An 18257-nucleotide genomic window follows, 5' to 3' on the forward strand; every position below is an offset into this window, starting at 1 on the left:
TTGTTTGTATCTGTTATTCCATGCAATTAATTTCAATTGTCAGATGATTCTTCATTACTTTTGCAGACTGTAATTAAAACACTTCACTGACCATCCATATGAAACTGTTGGATACTAAGCCAATTGTCAGTGTTTCACCACACACCAGAAGGGGGCAACAGAGACAACATAATAAGCTTATCAGACTGATACCGTCTCTCTCTCAGGATTCACTAGTGCCATGTTACGCATGTGTCTGCTGCTCATGTTTACAACATTGTTCCACTATTTCTGAATAGAAGTGCCACTGGATTTGTGATGTTATTTGTCACCTCAAATATATAATATGGATCATTTATTAAAACTAAACTGCAATAATTGTAATACTACATAAAGATGACTTAGCTTTCCTGACAGTAATCTGAGACAGAAATGCAACATTACAAAGGAAACTTCACAAGGAAAAAACAGTTGTCAAAAATATGTCCTTCTTTTATTATGATTTTACATATTTTATATATCAAAACGTCTAAAAATAAACAGTAGATCTACAAGCATAACTGTTTGATTCTAGCTGTGATGTATATAGTTTCCATATTCCTCTGGTCTACAAGGCAGCACTGCTGCATGTGTGGGACTGAAAATAACAGAGAAGCAGTGGCTATTGAGCTGTCGCTGTGGGCAAAAACAAACCAACAAAAAAAACAACAACCAAAAAAGATAAAAAGTTTAGAAAGCATTAAAGTTCCAGTGGCGCTTTCTTCAGGCATGGTAAGGAGAGTTTCAGAGGATTGCTTTTTCTCTGAATTGTCCAAGACTCCCCTTGTCAGAATCAGCCCTAAACCACTGAGTAGTATAAACATCTCTGTGAAGATTAGGAGAATAAAAAGGAAGTTCAGTTGATCTGGATGGTCTCTCATCAGACCCCAGGTATTATGTACGCAGATATGGAGGACAGACGGGGAGGTGAGGCTCCAGGCACAGACAGGAGAGATAATCTGGATAGTCCTCCCCCTCCCTCCCCCTCCCTCTGCCACCCTCTGTCCCTTTCTTTCACCTTCCAGCCCTCCTCATACTGGTGCGTTGCGTTTCAGTTCACTGGGGGAAGGAGGGATGCGGTCTCCCAGCTTTGTGAAGCTGGTGGAATGGCTAGGCTTGGTGATGTGCTCCTCTGGGTCAGGGACTCTTTGTCGTGTAGGCAGGGTGGAGCACCGGGCTTTGCCCCTGGAGCGTGGCTGTTGGGGCGGGGGGCCTTTCAGTGCAAATAGTTCACTGGGGGCTTTGAGCTGTGGGGGCTCGAGCTTGATTGATGGGGATTGTGTGTGATGTGGAGATAAATGTGACACTGATGTGTTTGGGGGCAAGAATGGGTTGGATGAAGAGGATAATGAAGAGCCCAGGGGAACAAGGGGAGTAAGTGTGGCCGCCTGCTGGAACCTCGTGAGGCTGGTAGAGTGGCTCGGTCGCGGCAGGCTGTAACAAGCCTCAGCCTCTCTGTGGCGGGAAGGCAGGGTGGAGCAGCGGGCCTTCGCCCTTGAGCCTGGCTCTCTTGGAGGAGGAGCAATCAGTGAGAAGTGCCTAGTGTCAATATCTGACACTGTAATTTCTGCTCTGGAGCCCCTCAGACTCTGGGACGAGCCGCTTTTAGATGGTGGATCTTGAGGCGACGGAGGCTCCTCGTCTTTCTGGTATTCCTGCTTGGAGAATGAGCGGGGAAGCACTGCATCTTTAGCTGTGCTTGATGATGGTTCATCATCTAGAAATAAACAGAAAAATGAATCATAAGGCATTACTACAAATTTAATTAAAATTGACAGAATGATAAAAGTGCAATAGCAGTAGTTAAAAATAGTTTTCCCCTCCTACCTAACAGGCCCAGGTCGCTCATGAAGGAGTCCAGGTCAACAGTAAATTTCTCCTCCTCATCTGCTTTCTCTTCAACATCATTTTTCTCATCCTTTATTTGTCTTTCCTCCTCTTTCTCTTCTCCTTCCTGTTGCTCATTATCACATTTTCCATCCTCTTCATTAACCTCTTTATCTTTTTCTCCCCGTTCTTCCTCTGTAGCCTCATCTTCTCCTTCACATCCTCGCTTTTCGTCTCCATTTTCTTCCACTTCTCCAAGTGACTTTCCATCTTCTGGATCACCATCACTGTTAGGCCTTGGTTCATCCAGGTTGATCTCAACTCCCGCTTCTTCCTCCTCCTCCTCCTCCTGCACTTGCTGTTGCTCCTCCTCTTCTTCTGGTGGTGCCTCCACCACAATATCTATAGAGGCGGGGAAGTGGGGGATGGAGCGTCTCGGGGAGTGAGATTTGGCACGTTGCTCCTGGTCCTGATTCAGGAGAAACTCCATCAGCATCATGTTCTCTTTCTTCAGCTGTTCCCGCAGAGACCGTGGTACGTCTGGGATCATCCAGGCAACCAGCATGCTGAGAAACATGGCGAGGTTCTAAAAGGGCAAAAGACAAGGAAATGTTTTTTTTTATTACTATAAAGTGTGCATTGAGTCACTTTCAACTCTCCATCATTATTTTTAAAAATTATTATAAAAAAATAATATTCTATTGGTTTAAGAGTTAAGTTTTAATTGGCTGCAAGGGTAAATGGGTTTTCTGATTAATGAGGATGCGCCACCTCAGTAGGTCAGTATTGTTAGTGTTACTGACCTTATTAAGCTGATTGGGTGTCAGCCAGACGTGACTTATCCACATCAACATCACAAATCCACTTTGTCAGTGTAATTATGAAATTCACAATTTCCACTATTAGTTACACTATGTCAGCCATGTTGGGCTGCACACCCAATCTCTGACCATTTTAATGAGTTCCAAACAGTGTGGCATACAGATTTTAAAAAGATAACACTAGTATTGAATTGGTAATTGGTATCGGAGGATAATCTGAGTTGACACATCAGAGTTGGAAATGGGTACAAAGGTGGTGATGGATTTGAGAAAGACTTAGAGATCTGACACCACTTTTTGGATTAGTATCCATACCTGGAAGAATATTACGAAGGCCAGCTTTGCTGCGAGGACAGACCAGTACTGTTTAGAGAAGCTGTAGGCATCTGGTTCCCAGGGTGGATCCCTGTAGTCCTTATACCTGATAAACACAGACAGTGTGAGTGTTAGCGAGGTAACAGTAATGTCCGCACAGAGCAACATTAATGAATATTAAATGTAAACAATCAGAGGAAGATATGGTTCTTCTTGATAAGGTTTGCCCCAGTAAATAATTTAATCCTTTCTATAAATGCCACATTTCACAGTTTCTGGAAACTCCAAAAAAATCCAGGAAACTGTAGGATTTAAGTAAGTAAGAGGTAAGCTGCTGGGCTCAAGGATTTAAAGGCAGCTCCAGGTAGGTCAAGGTTAAGAGAGTCACTCTGACCTGCACATAGATACTCCGGTGATGAGGGTGGTTGTGGGTGCGGTGCCCGGAGGGAAGTTGCTGACATTAAAGTAGGACAGTGAGTGCTCTGTGTAGCCATTCATGGTGCCATTTACACTGTACATGTACTGAAAAACCATTCGTGGAACAAACTCTGACGTGAAGGAGATCACAAATGCCTGAGGAGACAAACAAGGAGTAGAAACAGCAGCATTGAATTAATGCAGCTATATCACATAAATAAAGCACACATCAGTCATAAAAATAATTTCACAATAATATTACCTACTTAACACAAAATTTAAAATATCAATATTATCATAATAGCAATTGTTTTTGTGAATTTTCTTTTTTTAAATGTATTATTATTCTGCGTAGATATTTATTTAGTCACAGCATTTAACTTAAAGTAATGATGTGATTTAGCACAAAGTCTTATCATCCTGACACTCAGCAAGTACATTTTTTTCAATGTAGGGAATGTGATTTTTGATATTTCTGAGGCCACATGTTAATAAAATAATCCCTGATAACAATAATAATAAGAATAATAAAAGAACCGATGTCCTGACTGTTTCACTTGTGTTACACAAAGCAACAAGAGACAACTCATTGTTTGAGGCAGAGTCATTGAGACAAACAGAGACATATACTTGGCAGATAATGAGGATCCACCAGCTTCTTAAAAAGTAGCTGTGTTGCACCAAAAAGAACAAATAAAAGATTTCCTTTAAAAAAATGTTTGGTGATACATAAGATAAGGAACACTTCATTCAATTCACACTTACTGTCAGCATTAGCAACTGAAATAAAAAGAAGGATATTGTGTGCATTATTTAAGTGAGGCGTTGTCTAACAGAGCTCAAAGGTTTTGGGCAAAGTAGACAGACTCACACACACTCAGTCGAACACACTTACATTGGTAATGACAGAGAACTTGCTGATTCCACAGAGAATGTTGTACCAAATCCCTAGAGATAGCATGTCCATGAAAGGAGACAAAGGAGGAAAGGGGAAAGTGTCCATCCATGTGTGTGTTTTTGTGTGTGGGAAGGAAAGTGACAGACAGACAGACAGACAGACATTGATACAAAGAGACAAAAATGGAGGGGCAGAGTGGAATAAAGGAAAAGATAGTGATTAAAAGTTCCTGGATAGATTGTTTCACATTCACACAGAGACTGAGACAGAGTAGACATGCTTGTATGTGTGATCTGTACCTATGTCTTTACACCTCACAGCATCAGGCCGCCGGATCTCAGTGACAAATTTTGCAGCATCGAGGCGAATCTCAATGACGTTGTTGAGCAGAGCAAACGCAGGTGCCAGTGGGAAGGAAGCCACGAACAAAGACACAAACCCATACTGGATGACTGCAGAGACACAGTCACACATTTTAAAAAAAAATTACATTGAGTTACTGGAGTGGCAAATGTGAATTAAAGGCAGAGAAAGACACTAGAAGAGACTCACTCATTTCCATGTACTCTGGGGTTACACCTTCAAAAGGCTCCAGAGCAAAATCTTTGTCAAATTGTTGTTTTGGTCTCCTCTCTTCTGTGTCCTCATCCTCGGCTTCCCTTTTCTTCCCTTTTTCTTCCTGCATTGTTCTGTACATCTTTTTTAGCTTACTAGAAAAAAAAGTATACAAGACATTAGACTGTGACCCTAGTAAATGATGCAGCTTTGACTGAAATGTATGTTTTTAGATGTAAAAAAGAAAATACATACGGTATGAGAACCTCAAAGACATTGTTTTGGATGAGCTGTTTTCCGAGCATGATCATGCTGAGCTGGATGCACAGCTCAATGAGGCAGCCTGGAGGAGCACACTGTGGAGTACAAAACACTCATTTAGCTAACACACATTTGTAGCAATATACACAAACGGACACACTAACTAATAATGCATGTAACTGCACTCACTTCTTCCATGCGATAGTCTCCAAAGACGTAAACATAATCGCCAGGCCGTCCACCAAACCTACGTGAAGGGAAAACCAACGTACATGATAAAGAATAAAGACAAACAATGATGAGAAGTGAGAGAAGATAGACAAAATGAAAGTGAATGATACACACCTGCCCTTGAAGAAGGCCACATAGAAAATAGGTGCAAAGGCGTTCATGGATTTGAGAAAGAAAGACTTGAAGATCAGCCTCTCTTCAAACTCTTCCGTTGTCTTAGGAAGTTCTGATGGACAACAATTATAAACACACCATCAGCTCATGTTACACAGTCTTGCTTATAATGTGTTTCACTCACAGTGAGTTACATGCATCCAAACTAATGCTTCCTAAATAAGTTATATGGTAACCTGTGTTGTACAATGTCAGGAAGTTTTTCCCCATGTACATTTGTGTGTGTTTAAACTGCCGTTTCTTTCACTACTTATTTGTCAGGCAATATATTGAAAAACAAGGTGACCCTGTGGCTAGTAAACCATCTGCTCAGTATTGAGCAGTCAGCAGAAGCCTCTCTCTCACACTTACCATTATGCATCTGCACTATTATGAATCGATGATAATTATCGGTCTCAAGAACAATTAACTAAAGAGTTTTTCTTCAAAACAAAAAATCTGTGATATAAAGAAGAAATCTAACAAGAAAAACCTTAATGCATTTTAGGTTTATGGCCGCTTCTATATTAATAAAAAATGATCAAATGGGTTAGGGACATTTTAAAACTGGTCCATTCTTCATCTATATGTGCCAGGCGCAGTCTACTGCAATGGAAGGTGCTACATAGAGCCCATTTCACCAATGCTAAACTTGCTAAAATATATTCCAATCACAGTGATGCTTGTAACCGTTGTAAACAGTCTCCAGCTGACCAGTCACATATGTTCTGGACGTGCTCGAGGCTTTTAATCCGATGTATTCCAAACTCTCAAACAGGCTTTCAATACATATTTAGAACTGAACCCCTTGACTGTTCTATTTGGTCTCCCTCTGACCAAAAATTTGCCCATTACTACATAGCATGTGATTGCCTTCACTACCCTGCTGGCCAGGCGCACCATTCTTCTCAAATGGAAACAAGTTTCTCCCACGTGGACATCTTATGATGTCTGTATTTAGAAAAGTTTTTCTCTTCTCCTTCTTTTTCTTGAATGATTATTTAATCTATTTATCTACGCATTTAATTATTCATTTAATTATTATTTACTATTGTTATAATTATTGTTATTATTATCCATTTATTTATTTTATTTATGTTGCTATGTAACTAATTAGTAGCTTACTGTGGCCACAACTGACATGGGATGTGGGATTTTTGCTGGGGCTTTCTTTTCCTTTAATACAGACGCTCTTATGTAATGTAAAGTTGATTTACTACTCTGTACTGTCTGCAAAAACTGATTAAAAAAGTTTGAGAGAAAAAAGTTCTGTGTCTATGTTGCTATTTTAATGCTTGAAAATGGACATGACAAAAAAGGCACAGGACAGTAAGCAGAGGAGAGCACAGTGAAGTCAACTGCTTCTTAAAGATTATTTAAAGGGCAGCATTACCCAGCTCAGTCAGCCACACAGCGATTGCGCCGTAGACCTCTTCCAGCACCAGAACCACCAGCATGTTGAGGATGATGCCTGTGGTGGTGACTGTCATCCTCACACTGGCCTTGGCTTCAGGATCGGGGTTCATGGACCACACGCTTAACATGCAGATGCGGTACACTGCCACCCCAACCACTGCTGAGATGGTTACAAAGATCTGAAAGCATTCAGACACAAGACTAACAGTTACATGACAAGACTTTGTTGACAAAGTCTATATGTTCACAGTTGATTTGTGATTTGTGTTCATTGTTAATGTTTGTTACATGTCAAAATGTATTTTAGGGATGCAATAAATTAATATTTTCAATCACGATTAATCTTTTAGTTTATCAAATGTGGAAAAATTCCAAAGTCATTTCTTCAAACTTGACTGTTTTCTCCAAACAGCAATTAAAATATATTTGATATATATATATATATATATATATAGGATAAGGATATAGAATATAGTAGCAAATCATCACCCAAGAGAAATGACCGAGAGAATTAAATGATTATCGGAATTGTTGCAGATTTATTTTCTCTTGATCAACTATTAATTTCTGCTATAATCTGGTCATTTCCCCCTTTCTATCAATTGTTTTTCTTGTATTTTATCACTTTCTTGTATGTTGTCTTATTTAATCTTTTATCTTTGTATAATATATCATATGATTTTAATGTCTAGGTCATTTTAATGGTTTACTGACAAAATAACAGCAGTGAGGAAATAAGCTGTATAGAGCTTTAGCTGTATAACATACAATACAGGGGAGTCAAAAATGTGAAATGAATACTGTTAAATGTAAAAGTATAAACACAGTACCAGCAGTAGTAAGGTGGACACATTGATGAGATAACCTGACAGGTGATCCTCTATATCCAGGGATTCTGGTTCCTGTTGTCAAGAAAAACAATCATATTACTGGATTACAAACAGACATATAAATCTGTACACACACATTTATAAATGCTTTTGTGTACAGTATGTGATGTGCAGTAATGCTGAGCACATGCTGTGCCCACACGCATTATGTTTTCTGTCTGACAGGTGCATGTTTGCCACCAGAAAGGACAGAAATCCCCTCCCCTTCTTCCTCTCCCTCCTCCCTTTTCTCTCTCCATCAGTAATCTGGGCTAATCTCAGGCAGGTAAGCAGCTTTGGACTCAACCACTCTCAGTAGGTGAAGGGGGTTTCCTCTTTAAACACCGACATAAACTCATACAAATTAAGTTTGTCTGTAACAATTTAATTGTAAATGAAAGACAAAGACATGCTGCAATATTTGTTTGTATAGTAATGTTTTTTTCACCCTCAGTGGGTGCAGTGTCATTGAAGAAATGAGATCCGTGTAAGCATTCGCTGCGAGTCAAGTTTAAATCACCTTAATGTTAACAGCCCTGCCCTCACCCCACAGCAACTCTGTTCACGTACTGCCCTATCACACAAAGCACTGCAGTGATACCTGTGAGGCCAGCATCTGGTCTTTTTCTCCATATGCGCCATCCCCACTTTGTGTTAACTACAAAATAATAAAAACACACAGTGAGAAACCACATATACACTTCGAATTAATTAAATTATATCTGAGACGAACGTAAATAATTAGATACAAAACCTTCTTTTTAGACAGTGCTTTCATCTTATCTTTCTTCTCCTGTAAAGCCTCTTCATATTCAGGCCTCAGCTCCTCCTGCAACACACACAAACAGATGTTAGAACACATGTGACTGCATCACACAACAAACAAAGCAGCCTCATGTCACGTTTCTTTTTTTGTTTTTAGCTGTTCATAGCTTTACAGTATAGTGGTTTAAGACACCAGCTGTGGCCACAGAAATCTCTGCCCCAAATTATCTTAAAGCTACAAATTCACTGCTTTACTTTAATCTCTGTCATTTATGTTGGCTGTTGGACATTTGCAAAAGTTTTAGGTTGACACTACATAACAGACTTCAATGGCCTCATGCCTGTTTGTTTTAAGAAGGTGCCAGCCTAAACCAGGACATGTTTATGTAGCTTTTTATTTTTTACTTAAAAAATATTTTCTAAAGGAGTACAGTGATCATTTTCAGATTTCTGTTTCCACACACACACAAAAGTTGCTGCTGCTGGTTTCCTTATTAGATGACTAAATTGTATATACCAGTACAAAAATAATTCTAAAAAGTAATACTACACACTGTTTGCATGCTCATTGTATTTGCATAATTTTGACATAATCTTTTCCAGAATGTTTACATTATTGATTAATGGCAAAACTGGAAATTGGAATCAGATTCTTCTTCACTTTTGACCTTGATGTGGATACATCTAAGATTCATGGAAACTTTCCCACCTGGACTCGCTCCTTCAGGCACCGGAGACAAAAATAAATAAAAGAGAGACAGAAAGAGAGAGAATGCATTAGGATCAAAATCAGAAAAAAACTTTATTGATCACAGGGAAATTGCATTGTTAGAATTGCTCAGCTCACAGTTAGGAAATAAGTAAAAAGGTAAAAACTATAAAAGTAAATAGTAATAATTATAAACACATAGTAAGAGAATATAAAAATGTGCAAATGAGCAAAAAGCAATGTGGGAGGACAAAATGCAAAACTGGAAACGTAAAGTAGATAAACAGTAATTTGACAGTAAATCAACTGTAATGTGTAAAGATCAACCGAATGAAAATGTGAAGAACAGCGAAATTAACAGGAGTACTGATGGAGATGTGCAGAAGTAAGTGATTTACAGTCATTTAAACTTAAATTAACAGTTGAGGCAGTAGATTAGGCTGAGAGTGTTTTTGCTGCGTCATCCTGACCTGCAAGTTCACTGCTTTAAGAACAGACCAATCCCATTACAGCCTTTTACAGGGTAAAGAGTTGTGTTAAATTGGTGGCTGTGTGTGTGTGTGTGTGTGTGTGTGTGTGTGTGTGTGTGTGTGTGTGTGTGTGTTAGGGGGGAACTATCCTGAGACAAATGATAATCTGCAAGGCAAACCACAACTGATCTCTGCTGTCATGATTGACCCAGGCCATGAGGTTAACGGTCTCACCCTGACTGACTTAGAACTTTAATAAACCAGTGGAGTGGAAAATGAAAGAGAAAAAGAAAGAAACTAATAATGAAATTGATGCTGGCAAAGCAAAAAAGACTCTGACTGTATCTACACTCAGGCAATGTATGTATGTGTCTTTATGTGTGTGTGTGTGTCAACAGCACAGTATTGTTGTATCTATTTTAGTACCTCCTCATCCTCCAAGCTCGTCAGGTCCCAGGTATGCCTCAGACACATCTGTCGTCTCTTCCAGTGCTCAAGGAAACAAGCAGCTACAAGGAGACACAAAAAATATGTTAAATATCTAAAAGATTAGAAAAGATTTAAAAATCCTGACCTTTAGTTTGACACTCAAGTCTCATCCTTTTACAATAATGGTTGAGCAAGAGAGCAAAAGGAAACACATGTGGAGCAACATTATACTGATTTATGAAGGCAGCCCACATGCATGGTTAAAACATGTTAAAATATAGGCATATGCTACAAAGCAAATATTTTTTCAGTACATTCACACCTCAGGTAGCAGCTTAATGTTAAATTCTCTCCAGTCACGCATAGCTTAATGTTACTGAAAATTCATTATCCCTCTCAGAAAAATCAGCAATAATTTCTAAATCATTACAGTAATAAAAGATCACCTCAGGTGAGAGACCTGTTTTCAGGAGCTGGTATTTGCAATGTTATGTCATTTGTATTACTAACACTCCTATCAATTTAGGGACTTCCTTATATAAATTTGCTGTAATGATTTTATTACAGCAAATTTATGATTGTGATTGTTACCAAACCGATTGCTTTATATGACACATTTTTATTATGTTGTCTTGTCTGACCAGGTTACAAATAAGATGTCTTGATGTGACTATTCTTGTTAAATAAATAAAGGTTGAATTTAGATCCAAGATCTAACTGAACCAGCTATACATTTCTCTGAGCTAATTGTACTATAGCTTATATTATACTTAATATTAATAATAGTATATCAAAATATCTTTGTCATAACATTATCAGGAAAGTGAATTAGAAAGTATAGTTACCCCACAGAGACATGAAAATAGCAAAGAGGACAGTGGCTCCATTGTCAAAGAGATATGATGCTCGAGCCAGTGAGCACACCGAACTCAACCGCCAGTAGTCACACACTCCATCACACAGTGGACACATGGTGATATTCAGGTTGTCATCACATGTCTCCTGGCTAAAATATATGTGAAAACACCACATTAAGGGAATGATATAAATATAATACATTGTTATTCATTTTATAAGCATCCAAAAAGATGAGATGTTGTATCTGCCTACCTTGGCACATTGATATCCACAGTAAATATGCCGTACAGGAAGACAATGATGCCCAGTACAGAGGGAGGGATGAGGAGCTGAGTATAAACACCCAGCCAGGCAAAATACAACCCAATCTGCTCTCCAAAGTACTTCCTGTCAACATAGAAACAATATATTAACAAGCTGTCAACTGACTTTGCTGTGATGTTGGACAGTCAGTTGGTTGGTCTAACTCTGGTCCAGAACAGGTCAGATTGTTCCTCTTGATATGCAGCACCACCACCATGTTAAATCTCACCCTTAACCAACACTTTGGTCAGTGATAAGGTCTCTAGTTAATGTATGAGTCAAGGGTTCCCAGAGAGTAAATCACAATGTGGCAGTGACTCATTGATCTTTCCTCTTCCATCACTATAATATCAAATGTTCCACTTCTATACAAGAAATATCAAAATTGAAATTTACATAGTATATAGTATATAGTATAGATCCTTTCCATTTTGTATGTTTTTTATCTTTAACCACCCTTAGGCCAAAGCGTAAAATCCATTTATCACCAATCCATTTTTAAATTATTAATCTTATAGGAGGACCTCTCAGGAAAATCATCAGTTCGTTTGTTATGTCTAAACCTGTCTTATTTGTAGCTAGAGTGAACTTTCCAGCCTCAAGCTTTAGCTTTATAACTAAACATTTATTTTTGAATACAAACTGCTTAGTACCTGATCAGGTCCACAGGCTGGTATTTATGCATGACTCCATAGTTAGCCCATTCTTCGTGGAGGAGCTGAAAGACACCCAAGCACATAGGATGGATACAAGGATACAAAATGTCAGAGCAGAGACATTTTTATGTAGTATTTTTGTACCATATCTATGAGCTAAAATTTATTCTGGACTTTTGCAGGTTATATTTGATCTGCAGAAGCTACATTCAGATTCTGGTTGTAAAAACAGACATGTTTGATGAATTTGTGATGAGGTTGTGACTGAGGCCAGAGATTTGACTCCTAAAGCCCCACACATAATAAAATGATGAGCACAGACAGATGATAGTATTCTGTCCTATTTTGTAGGAGCAGTTCAAGGTCTCTGTGAACTTGAAAATCAGTTTTAAGGGGCCAAATCAGGCTAATAATAGGCTTTTCAGCATGTAGTCTTTTCAAAAGCCTGATTATCAGCCTGAAGCAGCAGTAGTATTATCTCCACCAGCTTCACTGATTATGTTCTGAATCAGTCAAGGCACTTTATCAGTAACATCTATTATAGTCAAAACCTCATTACAAGCCACTCAGCTCACCTGTCTATCATTTCGCTGATCCTTCCCTCCTCTCCTTGTAAACGACCCCTGAAAAAAACCAGGCTTGACTTACAGCTAGTCATAGTTTAGACAGTATGTTCCTCCTAAAAATGTTCAGCCTCCCTTTTCCCCATTAATTTCCATTTGTAGATATGATATCCAGTATGTTCAGTATAGATACTTTTGCTGTTATACTCACATCATGCAGAGGGAAGGCAGAGTCGTAGACACCCCGAGCCAATAATGAATTGATGCCTTTTGACACAAAGAGGAAGTGGGACACAATGTCATGTATATGGTCAGCTTTGTGACCAATAGCATATGGATAGCATGAAATCTGACTGACAGCATACATGTGAACAGTATAAAAAAGAATGAAACCACAACAAAAGTGAGTCCTCACCAGTGGTTTGGCAAGTGTGTCTGCAGGTTACGCGTGAAATAATCTCAGCGACCTGGACACAAACATAGCATAGTGCAGATGTTATTGCTTGTGCACTCAGAGACACACTGTATGCAAAACATACACAAAATATTCCTCTTGTTGTTTCTGAACTTACTATTCTGCTGCGTGTTGCATTGTCAAATACAGTTTCTGTTGACGTGATGTCATACCTGCAGGGAATGACATGAAAAAGTCACACACTGTATGAGAGTGTTCATCATTCCCTTTCATTTGTAGAACTGATCACCACATGAGGATGTGAATTACTGCTCATACTTTTACCATTACCAACTTTTTAACATTACCAGTTTTGTTTCTTTGTTTATTAAATCAAAATCTTTGTTCTCTCAAAAGGAAGTTTCTCTTTCTGTTTGGCCTATCTCATCACATGCAGTGACACACTAGCACACAGATTGTAGAATCCCCATTTTAATGGTGTAAACAGTAAAACTTCAATCTACTTGAGAGCCCTGCCATGCTATGATGAGGATGATGAAAGCACACAGCATGTAGGTGATTTAGATAAAAAGGTGTTATCTAAATCACTAACCATGACTGAACTAAAACACATCTGTGCCCTCAGCCAAGGGCAACTCCTAAAGTGGGTTAGTTTGCTGACACAGGATATACCATTCCACTATGTGTGTTTTTGTGTGCTAGGTGTGACAGTACAAGTACTCACAGGTGGAGCTTGTCTCTGATAAAAGGGTGTTTGAGGGTTTTGATGTTGACTTGTGTCTGTGAGTCACTTTGGATGTCAAACTCAGGGACGTCTGGTTGAAACGGCGTGCTGATTTTGCTGGCAATGGAATCCCATATTCCAGCAATGCCCAGCCGTTTCCGCAATTCACACTTCTGCTCAGTGAGAACATGGAAACAAGGAATATTATTTGAGCTGATCAATTCATACATCATGACTCAGTTACTAGTCAAAAATACGCAAACTGAAACAAACATATGAATGATCAGGGTGTAAATGATGGTGTAGAACTGCTGACCTTTTTCACAGGAACTTTGATCTTCTGAAGCTCTGCTTCTCGACTGAGTATTGGCCATGGGATGTGCACCCGAATAAACCCCTGGCCATTCGCCCTCTGCACATAAACACACACAACACCCAGATTAATGTGGAGTGTGAACATAAATCCCTGCATATGTAGCTTTAGGTCACATCAAGTGCTGCATACATGTTAAATTAAATTTGGAATACGACTGGAAAAATTATTATTACAGGCCTGTATAGATAGATTAACTGGGTATCTGTCTTTTCCGTCTTTGCATTTAAATGCTTCTGCTACTTGTCCTGACATAGCCTGATGAGCTTTCTCTAAACCTGTAAGTATGCGTCTTTGTTATAATGAGGATGTTTTGTAGGAAATCCCATTATTTCAAGCTCAGAACGTTCCAATCCTGCAAAGTGTAAGAAATAAGTGCAGATAGTGATCAACTGTTCAGATAAGATTAAAAAAGACGCCTTAATGTAATCAATTATCGTTTTTTGATGAAGTTAAAAGTGACAAGCTACTACTGCGCCTCTGGACTGCTGGGCTAAAACCTGTAAAACGTGTGCTAGCAATTACTGCTGAACCTCTAATGTTGTTTTTTACCAGAAATGTTCCAGTGATGACATTAAAATGTATAACAACCTGTTCCAAAGCACCAAACTCCACACTAAAGCTAACCTGGTCTTAAATGGAACATTTTAAACATAATAATGGTAATGTTAGGTAAAATATAAATAAAAATAAAATCATTGCAAGAAGATTAATTTTGCTGAAAAGATGTTGAATACCTCTACCTGTATGAGGATGATTTTTTTCTACATTTTAGCTACAAAAAAATAGTCTACATTATTTGATGTTGACGCCTTGCTCACCCGCTGAGCACATGGTTCCACCCACTCAAACAAAATTAAACCCACCCATCGCCCGCCATATGAGTTCATGTGCCAGCATACACACTTGCGAGTAGTGGATCACTCTCTAATAAGGCCCTATAATCTGGCCTTTGGCTACACACTTACGGTCAGCGGTCTTAATCTTCAACCAAAACAGCAGCTGATTTAACACGCAAGCATCTCACAACCAAACAGACAGGGACACAAATGCACACACAGGGACTGACACAACATGCACGCGCACACACACACCCATATAAGGTGCAATAAAAAAGACACATACTTGTACAATGCATAATAAAACATAATTCTCTTTGTTATTATTGTTATTTTTATCATATTGTTTTGCAATATACCACTGACATTAAGTTCTCTCTTTAATTAAGAGTGCAGGAATGTCCTCCAGCTTCAAGGGACAGGCTGAGTCTTATCCTTAACCTGTTTGGCAGCCGTCCAATCACAGGATTTGTGGTCACATCATTTAAGGATGACTCTGACCAATACATGTTAACAGGAGTGTACACCAGATGAAAAAATAATCATAGTGAAAGCACTGTAAAAACAGATACACACCTCTCTATCACGCTCTAACAGTAGTCCAGCTTCAAGCAGTCCAGCTTCAAACTCCTCCCTCATTACAGCCTTTTCCTCTTCAGACAGCTTTGACTCCTCCAGATCTGCAGGTGTGACTGCCTGCCCTGACTCTCCCTCAGTTTCCCATTGACCTGGTATCTGTATTGGTATGCTACCATTGGATGCAATGGAAAGGCGTGGCTTGGATCCCCGCCTTTTTTTGTATTTGTAACAAAGGACGTAATCCACCTTCCTCTTGCCATCAGCGAAATAAAGCCCAGGTCCTAGTTCTATGCCGGTTTCCTGCACAAACACACAAAAGCACACGCATGTAACAGATTTGGTAAGTGAAGATGACTGGAAGGAAGGGAATACTTTGGAGTAAGAGCATAACAATAAGACCTGTCACCTCAAGGCAGGGAAAAATGTCTTGAGAGTAAGATGACATATTGCTGCATGATGTCAGAGCCACAGGATGTGAGTTTTTACATTCAGAGGAGACCATACCGGAAGAGGAGGCTCGTCAGTGTAGGGCAGGTTGGTGGGGCCACCGTTGGCTGCATCGAGCCCAATCCCGGACAGCGATCGGGCCAATGCCACAAGCTTCGTAGCGTGAATGGACGATGTCTCACTCATTGCTGTGGTGACGGACATACGTTCTTTTCCGTTTCATCCCTCTGTGAGTACACGAAAAGAAAAACAGAATCTCAGTATCCACAAGTTGGGAAAGTCTGATGGCTCTGGCTGTAAAGGTGGGGGAATTCCTCCCTTTAGATACATGTTAGACCCCTGGGATCTATCTTTTGTGTTTGTGACACCTTAATGCAAAAACTGGTTGAATGTCTAGCAGTTGTGACCAAAGAGCTTTTTTCTTCTTTGTTTGATATGAATAATAGTTAGTGGCCCGATAATGTAAAATTATGAAGCAATTCACATTAAAGAAGTAAAGTCTGAAAAAATGAACAATGTTTTGCACTCTGCTAATTAAAAAATACTGCCCCATAATTATTACTTTTCTTTTAAGACCTGAATGATACCTTAGATGACCTTAGATGTCATCTCATAATTATTGAAAGGAAACATAATAAATTAACAACCTTCATAAGATCATAAGATTTGGCAGCAAAGGAATTCCACTTGTTCATCTCATGACCCCTCAACATTATCTTGTGAGCCTTCACAAGAGTCCCGAGCCCCAGGTTAAAAAAAACCCACCATTTTTGCCTATATAGTGAAATAGCAAATGTATTAGCAAAAGATTTACATTACCACAAAATATAATTTTCCTTGAAATAACAGGTTTTCTTTAAACGTTGATGGTCCTGTGGCAGTCAATATGTCCTATCAGATATATACATTGTAGATGGATTTTATTTACTACTATTGTGTAAAAAAAATTGTGGTGAGCGAGTAATGGTTGTTTTAGACCCACAGATAAAATCTAAGCCAAAGTTAAGCTGCCTTGTCTCTTTTTTACCCAATTGAAGCTGTAGGCTCAGATTAAGCTCACACTGCAATCCAAGCGGCACAGTTTACAATCTGTTGGGGTAATTTGGTCACTGGGCTCATTCGATGGAGATAAAGAATAAAGTGTTAAGAGACCACTGAGAGGTTAAGTAGGTCTCAAAATATGTTTCCCTCATACTCAAATACACAGACATAATATATGGTACATTTTATCTTAAGAGGAGGAAGCACAGTTTACAGTTGGTTGTGTTTCAGTCACTGAACACTCTGTACATTTCTTCACCTGAATCATGTCTTAAAGAACAAAACACATACTAATACTGGTAACAAAGTAGATTTTAGGACTTAATTACAATGAGTCCTGACCAGTCTGTGCATTACTGATATGTTTCTGCAGACCACAGCAAGACTTAGACATGTGTGTTATTGCTTGCAAGACATTCATTTGGAGGAGCGTGATATTTCACTCTATTTTTCCTAGCAGTTTATGCAGCTCATGTTTTTTAAAAAAAAGTTATTGACCTGTAAGTAAAGGTGCAGAGCAGATTTCTGCACCATTGTGTGTTGTGTGATTGAAAGACTGATGGAATAACATGCAACAAAGGTTCCACAGCAGATTCAAACTTAATGCTTTCACTGCCCGAGACACCAGGAAAAGCCATGAGACATGCAAATAAACAAACATTCAATCAGACAGCATGAGCACAACACATACCTGTAGAGCTTCAAGAGTCAATCTCCTTACAGGTATGCACACACGCACGCTAATCCCCGTTAAACATGTGTTAGCAAACAGAGAGCCAGAATGGAAATGGAGAAAATGACTCGGTTCAAAAGGTCAGAATTACCTATGATCCCTCATCACAGATTATGGATATGAGATGAGTTGATATTGTTTTATATGAATGATTTTTATAGGCCTGAAGAATTTAAAGTGGCTAGTATCTTGCAAAACGAGAGCAAACATTTTGTGATATATTATATTTCTGTTTCATATCCCTTTAACCTTCTTGTGATCCCTCAAATTTATCTTGGGACCTCTTGGAAGGTCCAAATCCTCAGTTTGGGAACCACTGATTTAGATGACTGCCTTATTTTGGGAGAAGCGTGAAGATGTCTGGGGTTGTTGTTTTTTCATATGCTGTAAGCTACATGTCCCAAGTGTGGTGCATTAGTCACTTTAGCTCATTAGTCATTAGTCACGATGCCTTTTCCCTAATGACTGATATTCCCAGTATGGGGATATGCCCATGTTTATTAAAATGCATGCACACTTTGCAAGCACTTAAGCATAAAATATCAGTGAAAGACCACCATCCCATGCAGAAA

General features: G+C 39.1%; 1 protein-coding gene across 1 annotated transcript; it reads right to left on the reverse strand.

Annotated features, from left to right (window-relative positions):
• Nucleotides 1–566: 566 nt before the first annotated feature.
• LOC128359539 (anoctamin-1) lies at nt 567–16124 on the reverse strand. The gene is made up of 27 exons (XM_053320031.1): nt 15969–16124; nt 15462–15764; nt 13990–14085; nt 13674–13846; nt 13107–13161; nt 12950–13001; nt 12746–12801; nt 12547–12594; nt 11969–12033; nt 11265–11399; nt 11000–11160; nt 10152–10234; nt 9256–9267; nt 8536–8610; nt 8383–8439; nt 7743–7814; nt 6890–7091; nt 5458–5569; nt 5302–5359; nt 5107–5207; nt 4849–5006; nt 4596–4748; nt 4294–4346; nt 3376–3554; nt 2982–3087; nt 1846–2431; nt 567–1735 (listed from the first exon to the last, which is right to left on the reverse strand). The coding sequence occupies exons 1-27, from the start codon at nt 16113–16115 to the stop codon at nt 1050–1052; spliced, it is 3984 nt and encodes a 1327-aa protein (XP_053176006.1). The 5' UTR covers nt 16116–16124; the 3' UTR covers nt 567–1049.
• Between the last annotated feature and the right edge of the window lie 2133 nt (nt 16125–18257).

The sequence above is a fragment of the Scomber japonicus genome, chromosome 5 (assembly GCF_027409825.1).
Source record: "Scomber japonicus isolate fScoJap1 chromosome 5, fScoJap1.pri, whole genome shotgun sequence".
NCBI classification, from domain to species: domain Eukaryota; kingdom Metazoa; phylum Chordata; class Actinopteri; order Scombriformes; family Scombridae; genus Scomber; species Scomber japonicus.